At 37.7% G+C, this 18,070-nt stretch overlaps 1 protein-coding gene across 1 annotated transcript in view; it reads left to right on the forward strand.

The window, feature by feature from the left end:
- ABCB5 (ATP binding cassette subfamily B member 5) overlaps positions 1-18,070 on the forward strand; it is a 122,136-nt gene that overhangs the window by 25,306 nt on the left and 78,760 nt on the right. Inside the window, 5 exon segments of the mRNA XM_063101057.1 lie at positions 138-263; positions 1,526-1,729; positions 10,035-10,087; positions 10,089-10,126; positions 10,129-10,202. Of these exon segments, the coding sequence (XP_062957127.1) occupies positions 138-263; positions 1,526-1,729; positions 10,035-10,087; positions 10,089-10,126; positions 10,129-10,202 (495 nt within the window).

Raw genomic sequence — 18,070 nt, forward strand, 5'->3', positions numbered from 1 at the left:
AGATCTAAATGTGTTTTTAAGTTCCACAAAAGAATTTGTTCTCTATTTATTATTATACATTAAATTTCTGAAAGCATGTTCATCATATTCTAGCTTATGCTAGTTTTATGATTCCCCCCCCACACACATTCGAACAGATTCTAGAAGGTCTGAATCTCAAAATCAGCTCTAGAGAGATAGTAGCCTTGGTTGGCCCCAGTGGCAGTGGGAAGAGCACAGTAGTCCAGCTTCTGCAGAGATTATACAATCCTGATGATGGCTCTGTAAGTGCAACTAGCAAAGCCATGCATAGTCCACATGGTGGGATTTGGAAATACCACCTATTACAGAGAGCTGACGGCTATGTCAGCTTTTCATTATTAACAGTGGAGCTGGGAAAGAAGCCATATTGTTTTCTTTTCTGTATATTCATTCATTTAACAAATATGTATTGCGTGCCTACTATGTGTCAGGCACTGTTCTAGATGCTGGTAATACCTCAGTGAACAAAACAGATAAAAATCTCCGTCCTCATCGAGTTTATATTCTATTAAGAAAAGACAGACAATAAGTAAATTATATAGAATGTTAGAAGGGAATGAATACTATGAAGAAAAAAACGATGAAATTTGTAGTACCCAAAATTTATCAAGAAATTCAGTGTTTTCCAAAAATCCCAGAGGAATGAAGTCTGTAGAAAATATCCACAGTTTTTGTTTTTGTTTTTTTGTAATCTGTAGTGTTGCACTTAACTTTCTCACCTTTGTGAGAGTGAGACTGTGATACTCACAGGTACATAATTCTCAATGCTTCTATTCATACTTCTTAGCTGTTATTTTATAAAGAAAATCTATTCTCCTATAGCCTGGTTTCATTCAAATTTCACTTCATTTGGAGTATCTTAGACCCATGTGTCTATGCTAATATTGACTAAATAAATTGTTGGATAAGCATTCCATTTATAAAGCAGTTGCATAGAATATCCATGTCCAGACAGAATGCTAAGGTTGGTGAGAAATAGAGACTCTATGAGTCACTAGAATATGCTGGGGTGATGGGGAATGTGCACCATCTTTGGAGAAGACAGTGTTCCCTTACTATTATGTACAGCAATGAATAGAAGACACTTTTGTCTTTTATCGTGGGATTGAGATGTTGACGAGAAATAGAGAAGGCTATTTTCTAGAAGAAATTTAAAGATCACAACGTTCTCAAAATAAGAAAACTGAAGTTTGTTGTATGTGTCTCCATAATTTTTGTGGCACCTCAAGTGTATTATGATACCTAATTTGTGGATCTTATAATAAAGATATTCAGGTGGTTTGGAAAGATTTTAAGCCAATTATTTTTAGAGGTTTTCTTGGTTCCCATCTACAAGAAAAAGCCTATTGACAATGTACATGTTAGAAATATTTTATCAAAACATAGTCAGCCTTTGATTCCTGAAATACCCTACTTCTCAGCTTGTATTTTGGAGTAGTGAGAAAGACTCTAAAACCAGTGCAGTGAAAGGCATCACAGAATGGTTTATTCTTTGGACTTGCAGATCATGGTGGATGAGAATGACATCAGAGCTTTAAATGTGCAGCATTATCGAGAATATATTGGAGTCGTCAGCCAAGAGCCTATTTTGTTTGCGACCACCATCGGGAACAACATTAAGTATGGACGAGATGGCGTGACTGATGAAGAGATTGAGAAGGCAGCAAAGGCGGCAAATGCTTATGATTTTATAATGGAGTTTCCTAATGTGAGTACACAGTGTAGCTATGTCCTTAGCTCAGAGCTACAGCACTGCAGGGTTCTAAAATAAGATAATGAAACAACTTCTACAGAATAGTGGGAGTGTGATTAATTTTTGGATTTTCCTAGACATCATTGAAAGGCCAACTTAAAAAGAGTCATATTTAGTTCTTATTGGTTCTCACTGTAAATGGAAAAGAAAATAATAATAAATGATATGTTAACGTATAACAAAAAAAAAAGGGAAACAAAATCACCAAACTGAGAAATTGTCTGCAAAATATTGATTGCGAGGCCATCTTGTGGCTGTGAGTGGAAGTGTCACACACGCAGTGTCCAGAACGGTTCTGTGACAAAGCAAAAGGAAAACATGATCAATTTTAAAAGCACATGGAGCTAACGTTAGATAAGAAATGTAAAGGCATACTTGGAAAGAGACATAATAAGCTAGAATGTTTGGGAAGAGGACATATCAGACTTTAATGGGTCTTTAGAATCGATAGAGAACTGTAAAACCAGTTATTTACATTTCCCCAAGTATTAGTTCATCAGCACCACCTGAAATTGCTGTGGAGCGCACACAATTTCAGTAATGTGAAATATGAAAGGAAGAGATTTGAAATCAAAATATATATAAAATGTCATCATCCCAGAAGGTCACAATAACAAAAACATTCATTTTAAAGAACATATTTTACAAACCATACTCCATTGGTCATAGTCGTTTATCCTTTTTTTTTTTTTTTTTTTTTAGTAAAAGCTTCTGTTATGCCAGTAATTACCTCCTATCTTCATTATTTAGGCTTATAATTAGGACAGAATTAGGTCAGCAAAATCATTAAGGGCTTGATGTGATTCTTTGCTGTGTGGTTTGGGAAAACACACACTTCCTTTTGTTGACTTTTTGTCTCTTTCAGTGAGACAAAAAAACAATGCTCTTCAGTTTCCCACTTTGGATTAAGGAGCTCTCTAGTACCTCTTAAGTCAAACCCTATAAGTTACTACTTACTCCTACTAAAAGACCAGTACTACACAAAGATGCCCCTTGCTTAAATCCTAGCAATATAATCAAGAACAAATAAAAGATACTAGCTTATCGTGATGAAAACTAAATTCTATAGCTATAGGTAACCAGAGATATAAGAGAAAACAGAATAATAAACAAAAGTTTTAGAAATGGTTCATTCAGGTAGATGAAAAATTGGGGAAAGCTATGCTCAGAAGTAAATAGTGTTACTAGCACCAGTGAACAGATATGATGCTGATGGGGGTGGGGGGAAGAGGGAGGGAAGAAAAGAAGGAATTGGTAAAGGGACACGAAAGTCAACTACACTGTATATTGATAAATTAAAACTTAAAAAAAGTAAATAGCATTACTTCTTGCATAGTATACTCATGTTTTAAAATCACTATGTTAGGATTTGCTGACACTGGCTAGCCTGTCACCCATAACCAACCATTAAATGGCTAAAACATGAGGCATAGGACAATTGTTTCTAGGCATTGAGAGGTAGTGAAAGACTATGAGAGAAAAGAAACTCGTGAAGATTCTATGAATGTACAGTATTGTCTGGGAACAAATTTCTGACCTCATCTCTGTTAGCTGGAGTCCAGATAGACCCACTGAGCTAAAAGGCAGAGGTCAAATTTTAGGGTATCTCAAGCAACTAGAAAGTTGATAAAAGAGCTGTTGAGGGGAGGTGGGGACAGAAGTCCATGTGGGAATCCTTTTCTGAGGATAAGACTACCCAAGGCTTACCAGAGAGCAGCCGCTACGAAGATGAGAGTAGAGCAGATGCTGGAAGTCAGGTAGTGCTGTGGGGATGTTGACAGTGCAGCTCAGCCAGTATTAACACCCTTTTAACACCCCAGGTGTGTAGCTAAGACACCAAGAAAGCCACACCTTAGGAGCCAGGACCACACCTTAGAGTAAGAGCAACTCTAGACCTGCCCTCACAAAGCCCAATACCAAGTCATGACAAGATCCCTAAAGGAGACAGTATTTGGGGGTTGGGTCCTGCCAAGTTACAAGATTTTCTACAGATTCACCTCAACACAGCGTAAAACCAAGACTGTGCATGTTCAAGATGATCATCAGTCAGTATCTGAACTGCCTACTACAACAAAAGTCAACACTTTTTTCAGGGAAACAAAGCATAGCTTAGAGTTTCTCCAACATGTTATGCACAGTATTCAGCATACAATTTATAAAAGCTAGACATGCAGAGGAACAGGAAAATATGACCTGTAGGCAAGAAAAAATAATCCTGAATTTTTATCCACTTAAGAGCTTAAAAATACATGAGGCAAAACTGATGCATCTGAAAAGAGAAATAGACAAATCCACAATTGTAGTTGAAAGCTTCAAAACTTGATACAAGTAGACAGAAAATCAGTAAGGATATAGAAAACCTGAACAACACTATCAACCAACTAGGTTTAACAGACATTTATAGAACCCAACAACAGCAGAATACATTCTTCTCAAGTGTATGTGGAGGTAATACTCTGTGCCATTAAAAACACAAAACAAAACAAAGCATTTGCAATTTCACAGAATAGAAAATATATAAAATATGTTCTCACACCATAATAGAATTAAACTAGAAATCAATAACAAATATATTTGGAAAATACACAAACATTTGAAAATTATTATTATTTTTTTTTAGTTTTATTTTATTTTGTCAATATACAATGTGGTTGATTATTGTGGCCCATTACCGAAACCTCCCTCCCTCCTGCCTCTCCCCGCTCCCTCCCAACAACCTCATATCTGTTTGCTTGTCGTATCAACTTCAAGGAATTGTAATTGTTGTGTCTTACAAACATTTGAAAATTAAATAACAGACATCTAAATAACCTATGGCTCAAAGAGTAAGTCTCATGGAATATTAAAAACTATTTTGAACTAAATAAAAAGGAAAGTGGAATATATTAGTATTTGCAGAATACAGATAAAGCACTGTTTTCAGAGAAAGTTTTGGTATAAAATGCTTATTTTTAGAAAACAAAAAGATCTACAATCTGCAGACTAAGCCTCTACCTTGAGAAAGAAGAGCAAATTAAACCCAAGGCAAGCAGAAAGATGGAAATAATAGTGATTAGAGCAGAAATCAGTGAAATTGAAAACTGTGAAACATCAGAGACAATTAGTGAAACCAAAAAAGAAAAGATCAATAAAATCAGTAAAACTATATAGCAAGGCTGATGAAGAAAAGAGAGAGAAATGAGAAATGACCAATATCAGTATGAAAGAAGGTACTTGACTATTGATCCCAAAGACATTAAAGCATTAATAAGGAAATACTCAGAACAAAGCTATGCTTATAAACTTGACAGCTTAGATGATGGTCAATTCCTTGAAAGACACAAAGTAAAAAAAAAAAAAAAAAAAAAAACCCTCAAGAAAAACAGATAACTTTAATGGACCTGTAACTATTAAAAAATCAACTGGATCTCTAAATAGTAGCAAAAGTTACAAATAAAATGAAAATAAAAAGTAGCATTCACAATAGCATCGAAAAACAAAATTCTTAAGAATAAATTTAATGAAAGATGTGCAGATCTTCTATGTAAAAGCTGTGAAACATTGCTAAAAGACATGAATGAAGATCTAAATATGGTATACCTTAAAGATTCAGTATTTTTAAAGGTATGCATTCTTCCCAAGTTGATCTATAAATCTGATGCTTTACCAATTAAAATCCCACCAGTCTCTTTTAGTGTGTAGAAATTGGTGTACTAATTCCAAAATTCATTTGGAAATTCAAAGGACCAAGAATAGCCAAAACAATTTAGAAGGAAATAGAACAAAGCTGGAGGACCTACAATATCTCATTTTAAGACAGTGATTAAGACAGTGGCAGTAGCGTAACAGTGGATATATATAGATCAATGCATTGGAACAGAGAACACGGAAATAGACCAACACAATATCTGGTCAATTGATTTTTTTTAAATGGAAAATAGAAACTTTATTTCTCAACATGAGTTTCATCAAGTTTGACAAGACCAGTGGAATTCAGTGGAGGAAAGAAAAATCTTTTCAACAGATGGTTCTGGAATAATTGGATATCCATGTGGGGAAAAAAAAGAAATGTGATCTTTACAGTACACCACATACAAAAATTAATTTGCCATAGATCTTAGACCAAAATGATAAAGCTTAAACTTCGAAAATAAAAACTGAGGTGAAAATCTTTGTGATCTTAAGGTGGGCAAAGATTTTTTAGACAGAAAAGCATTTACTATTCAAAAATGGTCAACTGGACTTCATCAAAATTAAAACTTTTTTTAAAAAGACGCCATTTAGAAAAAAGCAAGACAGGGTTCAAGAAAAAAAAATCGTAAGGCACATATCTGGCAAGGACATGAATCAAGAACAAAGAACTGTTACAACTCAGTAATAAGAAAAGAAAAAAAATAAAATGATAAATAGATAAAAACTTGGACAGACATTTCACAAAAGAAGAATCAAATGAATAATACATATATGAAAATATTCAACATTATGAGTCACCAAGGAGATCCAAAGTAAAATAGTAATGAGATACCACTGCACACTCATTAGAATGGCCAAAATTAAAAAGACAAACAAATGTAACTTTTGGTGATGGTGTAAGCAATTAGATATCTAGTCTGATAAAGGTGAAATCAGTACTTCCATTTTAGAAAGCAGTTTGATGGTTTATTATAATGTTAAACATACACTATAACTCAGCATTCTATTCCTAGGTATTTATCCAAAAGAAATGAAAACATGACCACAAAAATATATATGAATATTCATAGCAGCTTTATTTATCATAGTCAAAAATTAGAAACAATTTAAATGTTTATCAGCAGCTGAAAGGATAAATAAATTGTGATAGATTTAAGGTTGCCAGATAAAATACAGGATTGCCAGTTAAATTTAAATTTCAGATAAAAACAAATAATTTTTGGCTTCCTGTCAAGATGGCAGAACAGACGGTCCCAGCATCACTCTCTCCCACAATCAACCAATTTACAGCTATAAAAAAGCAACAATAGCTGAGCTGGGGCCACTAGAGCTCAGGGGAAGAGGAAGAGAGACCTATGGAGTTCATGAAAGTGGGAGAAGCCATGATGAGAGAAAGAAAAAACCACTCCAACCATTTTGTGCCGCAGCCGCTTCCAGGCTGGAGCTGCTGAGTGCACGGAGCAGGAGCTGGCAAAAGCTGCAGCTGTGCCCTTTGGATGAAGTTGCTTGGAGGTGGCAGGGGAGAAGAGGGCCTTGGTGTCCCCCAGGCCAGCAAGACCACTAATAGGGTACCCATGGACCCACATAGGAGCAAGGAGCCACAACAACCGAATAAAAGGAGCCACTCAGAGGCTGGTGAGTCATTGCAAGGGACCGGAGCACGGCCCATCTCGTGGGAAATGTTTGCAGCAGGGATAGTGGGGGAGACGGGCCCATGAGGGGAACACTGGGACATGGCAAGGACAGCTGACCAGCACTCCAGTCAGTGAAGGAACACTCAGAAGAGACTGGTCAAGAATGCAGAATTGCATGGGGTACAGTTTGATGAAAAGACTCAGGCCCAGATCAGAGTTTCTACACAACCCAGGTGCACCAGATCTCTTGAGAGCCAGGAGTACCTATAAGGTCAACCATTAAAACCTGAGCTGTACAAAAAGTCTTCCCTTAGGAATCAGCAGCAAAGCTGCAATTTAGCTCAACCGCAGAGCTCAAGTACCGGTCCCCCCATTTTAGAAGTAAGCAAAGGACAAAAATTTATTTCCAGCCCAGGCACACCACCAGTGCCTTGGGGCCTCCCCAGGGACCTGAGGCATGGATCTGGGGACCAGACCCCCTCCCCACAACCAGGCACACTGCCGGCACCAAGGAGCATGCCAAAAACATCACCTCCATGTGGGTGGCCCACCACAGCCACCACAGTAACCACGGCTGCTGTGAAAGCAGCTAGACACCACAACCACCATGCAGATGGTCTGCCAGCCACTGGAGTGCATTGACACAAGGAAAGTCACCAGCAAGGACCAAAGAAAAGAAGAGGATGTCTCTCTCCACAAAGCCCATTCCAGAGTGACAGAAGAAGCATCTGCTCTACGGTAATATTGAGGGACCTGAACACACCTCTCAGCATTAGACAGATCATGTAAGCAACAAATCCGAAGAGTAACCATTACTCCTTCAGAAGGAGAGAAGAAATCTAGGGTTATCAGAGGGGGGAGGGGGAAGGGGGGGGATAGGGAGAGATTGAACAAGGGACATAAAAAATAAGTACGATTTGTAACAATATGTATGCTAGTAATATTCATTTGATCAACATATGTCACATTGAACCCCCAAAATATGTATAATCAATTATGATTCAATAAAAACATTTTTAAAAAATGAATAATTTTTTCTTAGCATAAGTATGTCCCAAATATCATGTGCAACATACTTATACTAAAAAAAATTGGTTTTTTTCTGATTTCAGGTTTAACTGAGCTCTGGGTCTGTGTGTGTGTGTGTGTGTGCGCGTGTGTGCATGTGCGTGTGCGTGTGCGTGTGTGTGTGTGTGTGTTTTCTAAATCTGACAACCCAGGGTAGACTCACATTGTATGAAATACCACTCTGCAATAAATAGGAGCGGACTACTGATAAAACATAGATGAGTCTCAAAAACATTATGCTAGGTAAAAGAAGCCAGATCAAAGAAGTGCAAACAAGGGGTCTTCTAAAAGGTCATGGAAAGATTCATAATATCTTTTAATTCTATGTTTCCATGAACTTTTTGAAGTACTCTCATAATATATGATTCTATTTATATGAAGGTCCAGAACCAGTGAAATTCATTTATAATGATAAAAATCAAATCAGGGATACGTATTCTGAGACAGAGTGTGGGTTTTGACTGAAAATGGGCATGAGGACACTTTCCAGGATTACAGAAATTTTCTATATCTTTGTGTTGGGATGGTGGTCACATTTGTCAAAACTCAGAGTTGTATCTTTAAAATTGGTGCCTTTTATTGTATAGAAATAATTCTTCAAAAAGGTTCATATTTTTAAAAAATGTGGTCAGTCATTAGAAATTAAAGGTTTAGAACGAATATTTAAATTTATGTCTTTGAAAAAATGAACATTAAATCAGGACCATAACCCAATTGAATATTACTGCTAGTGCTTCATTGGTGCTAGAAGTTACCCCTACCACAAATATGTACAATATCTACTTTGTTAAAAATGCATTTAAAAAAAAAACATGAAAGAAAACTGAAAAAGGCTCTGTCAGGAAAATAGAATAGTTTAATCAGAGCCCCTCACCTCAGGTCCAGTTGGGGGTGGGGCGGCACATTCTTTGTAAACAAGTTGTGTGTGGGTGGAGTTAGTGCACATGTGTGGTGCGGCAACTTGGCTGGCATTTTGTGCCTCGGGTGTCCACTGTGCATGGCCATGCTTTCCAACCTACGGCTCCAAGGACCTGTTGGCCAGTTACCTATCTCATAGACCTGTGTGTGAGGGGTCTGGTGACCCAGCCTGGAGTGTGAGGGGTCTGGGGATCCAGCCTCACATGTGAAGGGTTTGTGACCCAGTCTGTGAACGAGATTGAGGGGTCTGTGAGCTCCAGACCCAGCCCTAGCTCGTCAATTGGCCCAGTCAGTGCAGGGTTACGGGCAGGTAAAGAGCTCGACAGTCTCCCAAAATTGAAAAAAGTTTTAGGGGGATGTTTGTCTTTGCAGTAATTTTTTTATGCTATTTTTCGGAGTGTCCAGGAAGGAAATTGTGGGTAATATACCAAATTGCTAATAAACATTTCAAGTAATAAATAAATATGTATTTGTATTCCAGACGTTCTTTTAAAGATTTCAAAGCATTCTAAAAATGTCTTTAAAAGATTTGAAAATTAGTTCAAATTATTATTAACTTTTCTAGAAATCCTTGATGGTTGCATGTTCTAATTTCTTTAAGTCCTATATTTTTTAGCCCAAATTTTTAAGTCCTCTCTTCACTAGGCTTTTGTTTTCAGTCATTGTTTTTACAAAGAAAAAATCAAAAGTAGTGTACTAATGGGTACAAAACAATGCTATCTACCCTAAGTGAATCATTGTGCAGTATATGCATTTATTGAAACAACACACTGTACCCCACAAATATGTTCAAGTAAATGTTAAAATATTCTGAATTAATGAAAAGAAAAACTCACAAGTCATAAATAAACACCCAGGCTGAAGTAGCGATTAAGATGGTAACTGTGATTGTGTGTCATTTCCTGTTCTAATGATTTGAACCATGCTGTCTTCTGTTTCTGTGCTTTTTTCCGCTATTTTTTCATTAGAAATTTAATACATTGGTGGGAGAAAAAGGAGCTCAAATAAGTGGAGGGCAGAAACAGAATCACAATTGCTCGAGCTTTAGTTCGAAACCCCAAGATCTGATCTTAGATGAGGCTACATCTGCCCTAGATACAGAAAGTGAAGCAGTTGTTCAAACTGCACTGGAGAAGGTAAGTGAGCAGAAGCACTTCTTATTAACATATTCCTGGTTCATCACTGTTTTTCAATACAACAAAATCTGGATCTGTATCGGTCTACTTAATTTCAGAGCCCTACTTAAGGTATGGATGCAAGGGTGTTCACCCACGTGAGAACTTATGTCATAGTTATAGGAAGTGATCTGGAATAGAGGAGAGATGCTGTAGTTGGTGTGTGCTTATATATATATACATATATATATATATAAAATATATATACATATGTTATGATACGTATATGTGGCTGATATGCAAGCACTCTTCCCATACATAGCTTCATTTCAACAGGCTCGCACTTTCTCCCTCCCCATAGTAACCCCACCACCGCCAGCCCAACTAGGAATAACCACATCCATCCTTTGCCTCTTCCATATGCACCTGTGGAATTCTCTTCTCTGATCACTTTTCTTTTTAGGGCAGCCCCAGGGCATTCATTTTAACCTAATTTCACCTCTAGTAGAGAGGCACTGACCTTGAACCACCCTGCTCCAGCAGCTGGGCCCCTCAAACCTCCCACTGACCTCCCGCTAACTACAAGCTGTTGCACGTGCCTCAAGACAGTGCAGTCATGGACCTGCATCAAACTACACTGCATCTGGGAGGGTAGTTGACAGTGGTGATATTGAAAACCACTGAATGCTTTCTCAATGGCAAAACCCTCTTTTAAGGCATGGCCTTCAGACCCTCAGAAGGCTTAATGGCATATTTTACTTCACATTTGCTTGGAAATGTGTGAAGTGTTTCTCTCTAAGAAAACTGCAGGCTTCTTTTTTTAAATACTGACGTTATGGGATCAGAAATGGATACTGGCAGCCAGAGTGCCCTCTGCTTGTTGAAAAATCTATTAGTTACTTTGAAGAAATTAACTTGAAATCAAGGCCATAACCCAATAGAATATTACTGCCCATGCTTTATTGGTGCTAGAAGTTACCCCTACCACAAATATATACAATATCTACTGATGGAGTTTGGATGTGTTGTCCCCTCCAAAACTCACGTGGAAATTTGATCCCCAATGTGGCAGTGTTGAAAACTGATTTGAGTCATGGGGGCGGATCCCTTATGAATGGATTAATGCTCTCCCTGGGGGAGAGGGGATTAATGAGTGAGTTCTTGCTCTGTTAGTTCCTGCGAGAGCTGGTTGTTTAAAAATACCCTGGCACCTCCTCTATCTCTCTTGCTTCTGCTCTCTTGCTTCCTCTCGCCATGTGATCTGCTTGTACCTGCCTGCTGCCTGCCACTTTCCGCCATAAGTAGAAGCAGACTGAGGCCCGTGCCAGATGCAGCTGTCCCAGAATCGTAAGCTAAATAAACCTTCTCTTCAAAATCACCCAGTCTCAGGTAATTTTGTTACAGCAACACAAAATGGACTAAAACATCTACTTAGTTAAAAATGCAATTAAAAAAACATGAAAGAGGACTGAAAACGTCTCCCAAAATTGAGAAAAGTTTTAGGGAGAAATCACATTATATTTTTACCTGTTTCCCTCCCGTGATGAGAGTTCCACATGTTGCTTCTATGATATGAAAATCCTTGTTTATTGTGGTTCATCGTAGTAGAAAATAAACAAGGAGAGATCTAATTAATGTTTAATTAATTTCTTATACTTAGTAACTAGGACAGGAATCTAAATCTAGGATACACTCAATAAATTGTTTTTAATAATGTTGATGTTTGGTTATTTAGGGCTTGAAAGTACTGAAAAATAATCACACTTAACATATCCACTTAAGTTAAATAAGATTTTTGAATGCATTGTAGCAGTCTCAGGTTGTTTAAGAGGCTACATGTTGTGCCCACCGGCTTTTCATCCACGGTGTTAATCACCGCCAGTAATCAAAACTAGTTCAGACTTTTGCAATAAACAGTTGCTTTGCAACATGACAAATTAATAGATATTCTTTCCTACTGGTTAAAATGAAATGCCTGTCATAAGTGACAAAAGAAGAATGCAGAAATGTTTGCAAACTGTGGTTCCAATGACATAAAATAGGTGTACTTGTGAGCAAAAATGAAGGCAACATACAAACATTTCTCGTAGATAAAAATAGTAGCAGTTTTGTGGCAGAATTATGGGGGAATTTAATTTACTTTGAAAACTTATTGTTTTTCAGTTTTTCAAAAGGAAAGGAGATTAAATCAACTCTGCTTCTGGTTAGAGCCTGGCATGCCGACACAGCGGGCTTCCAAGCTGTCCTGCCCATAGCGGGCACAGCCGTGAGCACCAGCAGGCCCCCGGGGAAGCCCACACTGATTCTGGGATGGAGCCTGCGAATGTTCATCGCAATGTTAAAAGTAGTATGCAAATCTAAGGAATAATTACCATTAAGGGAGGTTCAGCCATACCACATCAATGGAGAATCTCTAAAAAACCCTTTGCTAATTATGCCAGAAGGGCTTCCATTGCAGTTTTATCCTTTGAACAGAGTTGCTTTCTTGCTGCCTTCATGGGCCTTGCTCTACCGTCACGGTAATTTCTCGCTGTGATGCATCTTGTGGGTCTTCCTCCAAGGCCCCTCACATTATAATTATGATACTTAAGGAACTGAACAATAAGAAAATTGGAATATGACATTAAGCTGTGGGCTACTTTATTAAATTAGGCCCTAAGAAGTGGTTATCCAAAGTCGAAGTTAGGCCAGAGTAATTTTTACACACACACACACACATTTTGGTATGTTTGTATCAGTTGAATATCTTACTCTATAAATGGAATTGAGGATTTTTTAAAAAAATTTTGCCATTTGTAACAACATTATAGTAGCTGGGAACAGAAAGGGAGATTCTTAAGGGGATTTCCATGGCTGGAATTTAGCCAGCGGAGGAAAGGTAACACACAGACTGTCTCATGCCAAAAACATCATGGGACATTTCACAAACCTGCTTGATCAAGCTCACATTTATAAGGCCTCGTATTATATTCTAAGCCACTATCTGTTTTTAGGGTAGTGGTTCTCCCCCTTTGGTAGATCAGGGCCTACACTGGGAGTCTGATTAAGAATAGGAAAAAATAAATCCTATAACTCTGCAGAAAAATGTAAAAATACACTTGTACAGAAAAATTTACGTATAATATTGAGGGGTTCATAGAACCCCTGAAGCTGTTTGTAAGTCATTATTTTAGATGTAACAAGAAACAAATGGATAGCCATAGCTAATCTTCCCAAAACCCTATGAGATAAAGACATTTGTTCTCCTATTTTACAGATGAGCACACTGAGGCACAGGGAGGTTGAGTGATGGCCAGGCAGCAGTGAAGCCAGCACCTGGACCTAAAGAGTCAACCTTGACCTCATTCTTGTAACCACTGTGCTATATGGCCTCAAGGTTACATGTCTGCTAGGGGTCGGGGCTAAAACTGAATCAAAATCAGGCTTCAAAACTAGCCTCTTATTAAACATAGGATTATCATATAATCCTGCAATTCTACTTCTGGATATGTGCCCAGTATAATTGAAAGTAGGGTCTCCAAGAGATATTTGTAGACCAATGTTCAAAGTAGCATCAGGCACAGTCGCCGAGAGCTGTAAACAAGCCAATGTCCATGGACAGATGAATGGTTAAACAAAATGTGGCATATATGTACACTGGAATAGTATTAGTCTTAAAAAAAGGTAAAAGTCTTTAAAAAAATGAAATTCTGATACATGCTACAACATGAATGACTCTTGAAGACATTATGCTAAGTGAAATAAGACAGTCACTAAGGGATAAGTATTGTATGACTCCACTCATATGAGGCAGCTAAAATAGTCAAAATCATAGAGACAGAAAGTAGGATAGTGGTGACCAGGGACTGGAGGAAGGGAAGATGGGGAGTTATGTTCAATGGATACAGAGTTTCAAATGGTATGATGAAAAAGTTCTGAAGATGGATAGTGGCAGTGGTTGCACAACAATGTGAATGCACTTAATGCCCCTGAAGTGTGCACTTAAAAATAATTAAAACTGTATTTTATGTTGTGTATATCTTACAAAAAAAGAATAGTAATCTAAACCTGAGTATAAAAGAACAGTGAAAAATAATAACTTTAAAAACAATTTTTTTTTTTTTATCTTTTTTGGGACCGGTAAGGGGATCGCAACCCTTGGCTTGGTGTCATCCGCACCACGCTCAGCCAGTGAGCGCACTGGCCATTCCTATATAGGATCCGAACCCGCGGCAGGAGCGCCGCTGCTCTCCCAGCGCCGCACTCTTCTGAGTGCGCCACGGGGTCGGCCCAAAAACAAATTTTAAAAATAGTGATACAGAGGAATTTGGCCTCTTGTATTCAGAGGGAACCTTCCCTTAAAAATGATTAAAATGGTAGATTCCATGTTATGCGTACTTTACCACAATTTTTTTAAAAAGTAGCCTCTTTGTAAAACCACACTGCCTTTTTGGGAAAAAAAATTCAAACCATAGTCCAAATTGAAGCTACCATGTGGGCTAATAATAGACTCACTTTTATCTCCTTTAGTTGTTTATTTTGATCCTATTGCATACATAGCTTGTGGATTTCCCTTTTATAAATGAATTTAAATCACTTTTACTTAGTGGGACATTTCAAAGTGTTAAAAAAAGTAGTAAAAAGTCTTTAAAAATATAAGAAAATTTTTTCTATGATACGGATAAGTATCTTGGTGATTTCTGTAAATTATTCCTAAGGCTTGCCCTCTCCCACAAATAAGGAAAATCCCTGTATGAGACATTGATTTTCCTAATTGCTACCAAGTAAGACATCTCTATTGCAGTATTTATTGGTCAACATTCTGGGCTAGGTAAGGTATTATTCCTTCTGGAAGAAAAATGTTCTGGTTATTGTAGCATTTTTCTCTTTCCCAACATTTACTTCATCATTCTTCAATGATTAGCGTGTTAATAAATATAGGTGAAGGGAAAAGGTATTAAATGATGATAATTTTATGTTATCTCCAATTGTTAACTTGTATGTTAACTTATTCAAAAATAAGAATGGAGAGATTCCAGGCTTTAAAAAGAAAACATTTTACTACAGGGTATTGTTCCATATTCTTAATTAGGTAGTACACGTGGCCTCATTTCAGCAGAGTTTAGATTTTGCCTGTGTCTTCCTTTCTAAAGGGTCTTAACCTAAGCATATATATATTCACATGAGTAGATACCTGCAAGATGAAAGGAGTGGGTGAAGGAGGAGGTGAGTCACATTAAAAATGGCTTCTAAGTGCCAGCTATTTGGCTATTTGTCATCCCATCTGACAAAAGAGAAAGCTTTCTCAGACAAGTGAGGCCGCCTGACAGTGATCCCACATTGCTGAGCCATGAAGCCAGTGTTGACCCAGAAGAACACTAAGCCAGCTGGCTTTCAATGTTACGGTGAGGTAGTTAAGTGAGGTAGTATTCCCTTTTAACTACCATAGTGACCTTCTTATAAGAGATGGTCAGTTAAAATTTGACAGCCTACGGGGGGAGGAAATTGTAAAAGAGTATGTAATGAGAAGTTCTGAGACTGTATTCTTGGAGTACTAGGGTACTGGGGGTTCTAAGGAGCCTCTCAAGGGGTGAGAGAAGGTGGGGAGGTTAGGTGGATGAGCAGGTAGGGTTGCCCCTCCAACTACCCAACAATTCAGACAAAGCAGCAACCCATTCACCTGGGTGTTTCTAAAAAATATAGCAGGTTTCCACATGAGCTTTTATTTGATGAAAAGGTCTTGCAGCTTAAAAAAAAAAAAAGAAAAAGTTGAAGACCACAAGACCACGTCATAGAGTATATGTCACCGTTTCCCAGATCACATTTGCCACCAGAGAACTAGAATTCTTTGTGTTTACAACACTTCTTCAGAGAGTATATTTACTGACCCCACAGTCACATGCAGACCCTCCCTCTCAAATGCTCCAGGCTTTGTATTATTATCCTTTCTTTTCCTGGTGCCTGCCTTTATTTAAGCCCCACGATCATCACTGGTGGGAATCTAGCTGGGGCTTCTCAGAGAATCCTTTATCTCTTCCTAGCAATTCCGGAAGAACTATTTCAAAGTCCAGGCTACTTACCTGGTGATTTATGAGTGAACATGAATTGTGAAGTAATCTGAAAAAATGTCAGCAGTGTCAAGTAGAGACCTATCTTCCTGTTGACCTTTGTGTGGTCAAATACCTAATTGTTTGGCTTTTAGCTTTGTATAATCTGTGTGGTAAAGAGGAAATACTAGGAAATTCTCTCAAAACTGTACTTTCTAGAGGAAATAATACCAATAAAGACTCATTGAAAATCTACCACACATAATATGAGGTATCTGGAAAAACAACAGAATCAATTGCACTGCCTCCCAGTAATTTAATTACTGTAAATTATCTATACAGTAATTCTGGCTAAAAGACAAAACATCAGCTCAAATCTTGATCAGTTATTTACGAGGCCTTGATTGCCGAAATCTCTTCTTTTTTTTAAGACTGAAACAATTACGGTTGAATATTTTTGTGGTTGTTCACTATGGCTAATATATCAGTTTTGGGTCCATTTATGATCTCATAGAGATATATTTTTCTAGTGCACTTGATAGCACCTTGAGGGTGTACAGTTCTTGTAGGCACACTTAATAGACCTTTAAAGCACATTTTTTCGCTTTTACATTATTAGACATTTCTGTGATTTATTTGATACATTCAGATACTAATTCATGCTATAATAAATTATAACAATACTACTTTAATCAAATGTTTATAGTTGAGACCAGGATCCTGGCAGAGTAAAGACTATACAGATGGGTAAGAGCAGGTGTTGCAGTTGCTGGAACACTGATGTGTCAGGGCACACCTGCAGAAGTCATCTCCCCTCCATATGCAGGTGTGAGACAGCAGCATGCACTTTTGCAAAATAAGTAAACTTGCTCCATATGCAATGCTTAATAAGAAATATGAGAAGGGATATGTGTAAAAACACCTGTGAGGTGAGACGCCTGTGAGGAAAAGAAGGTCTATAACAATATAAACCAGTATCAGGAAACCTTGCCATTCTGATTCTGTGAACACACAATTCTTAGACCTTTTCTGGTTGTAACCTCCTAATTGTTGATTTTACAACATTCTCTCTCCCCATATTCTTTTTAGAGTATGATGTATTATATGTTCCCTTTTATATTTTTAAAATAAATTTCATACATATTAATTCGCCTTGAGAAATGTATGATAATACTGGGAAATCATTGAGCTAATTTGTAGCATCATATAGTTTCATTAATAAGGTTTGAGATTTGTTTGCTTTTTAAAATAACATTTGTAGCCTCAAAGACATGGAATGGAATAAATGGGAGAGGTATGGGCCAGTAGCCTGGGCACCCAACTGTTTTCACCTCACGGTGGTCAGCTTTCTAATGCAAGCTCACTCAACAACAGCATTCTTGCATAAGCCAAGAGCTTTTAAAGTGCTGCATCTCAACATAATTAAAGCCATATATGACAAACCCACTGCCAATATCATCCTGAATGGGGAAAAGCTGAAAGCTTTTCCTTTAAGAACAGGCACTAGACAAGGATGCCCACTCTCACCACTCCTATTCAACATAGTGTTGGAAGTACTAGCCAGAGCAATCAGAGAAGAGAAGGAAATAAAGGGCATCCAGATTGGAAAAGATGAAGTCAAACTGTCCCTGTTTGCAGATGACATGATCCTATATATCGAACAGCCTAAAACCTCTACAAAAAAACTGTTGGAATTGATAAATGATTTCAGCACAGTAGCAGGATACAAAATCAACACACAAAAATCAGTAGCATTTCTTTTCTCCAATAGTGAACATGCAGAAGGAGAAATCAAGAAAGCCTGCCCATTTACAATAGCCACCAAAAAAATAAAATACTTAGGAATTGAGTTAACCAAGGAGG

The sequence above is a fragment of the Cynocephalus volans genome, chromosome 6 (assembly GCF_027409185.1).
Source record: "Cynocephalus volans isolate mCynVol1 chromosome 6, mCynVol1.pri, whole genome shotgun sequence".
Taxonomy (NCBI): Eukaryota; Metazoa; Chordata; class Mammalia; order Dermoptera; family Cynocephalidae; genus Cynocephalus; species Cynocephalus volans.